Raw genomic sequence first — 956 nt, 5'->3', positions numbered from 1 at the left:
ACACTGGCTGGAGACTGGCCAAAGCTGTTGTTGTCCTGGCAGCATCCACACTGGGATCTGAATGGGACCCAGACCCCATTTCTCCCCATTTTCAGGAGAATTAAAGCTCAGAGAGGGACAGGGGCTGGTCCCAGATGCACAGCAAGTGAGTGGCTGAGCTGGAACTTGCATCCAGGGCCTCGGGCTCTGAGATCTACCCTGACCAAGAAGCCAGAGCCCTGTCCTCAGCACTAGGGTCTGAGTACTGTCCTCTGCCCCCAGACCTTCACTGCCTGGTGCAACTCACACCTGCGTAAGGCTGGCACCCAGATCGAGAACATCGAGGAGGATTTCCGCAATGGCCTCAAACTCATGTTGCTCCTGGAGGTTATTTCAGGTGAGGGGTGCAAATCAGCACACAGGGACCCCAGGACCCAGGGGAACCCAGAGAGCTGGGGGAGCAGTGCCAGCCGAGTGCTGGAGGGGATGTGCTGAGGGAGGGGGAAGTTTGAGGACCGTGTCTTCAGCTTCCTCTTGTGACCTTTGACCCTTGACCTCTCCTCTCACACCCAGGAGAGAGGCTGCCCAGACCAGACAAAGGCAAGATGCGCTTCCACAAGATCGCCAATGTCAACAAGGCCCTGGATTTCATTGCCAGCAAGGGGGTGAAGCTGGTGTCCATCGGTGCTGAAGGTGAGGAGGTGGCAGGAGGTGGCAGGTGGGGCTGGGGGCGCGGTTCCTCATCTCAACCACAGGGACAACCATCTGCACCTCACAGGAGCAACTGTAAGGAGCAAAGGTACCCACAGTGCTGGCCCTGGCACCCAGGAGGTGTTCAGTGAATCCTTTTGAAGTAAAATGATTGAGCATCTACCAAGTCGGTGCCAGCCTTGAAATGCAGACAAGGGGCCAGAGGGCAGGGCAAGGGGGAGGGGGGCTGAGGCCTGGTGGTCAGGTGGAGCATGTCCCCACCCCCC

At 58.3% G+C, this 956-nt stretch overlaps 1 protein-coding gene across 1 annotated transcript in view; it reads left to right on the top strand.

Moving 5' to 3' along the window:
• LOC104986992 (alpha-actinin-3-like) overlaps nt 1–877 on the top strand; it is a 4,428-nt gene extending 3,551 nt beyond the window's left edge. Inside the window, exons 2-3 of the mRNA XM_010837745.1 lie at nt 262–376; nt 553–877. Coding sequence (XP_010836047.1) covers nt 262–376; nt 553–821 — 384 coding nt within the window. The 3' untranslated portion in view covers nt 822–877. The remainder of the gene's footprint in view (nt 1–261; nt 377–552) is intronic.
• Nucleotides 878–956: the final 79 nt, after the last annotated feature.

Source organism: Bison bison, unplaced genomic scaffold, assembly GCF_000754665.1.
Source record: "Bison bison bison isolate TAMUID 2011002044 unplaced genomic scaffold, Bison_UMD1.0 scf7180017864080, whole genome shotgun sequence".
NCBI lineage: Eukaryota > Metazoa > Chordata > Mammalia > Artiodactyla > Bovidae > Bison > Bison bison.
This window is presented reverse-complemented; position numbering and strand designations above follow the sequence as displayed.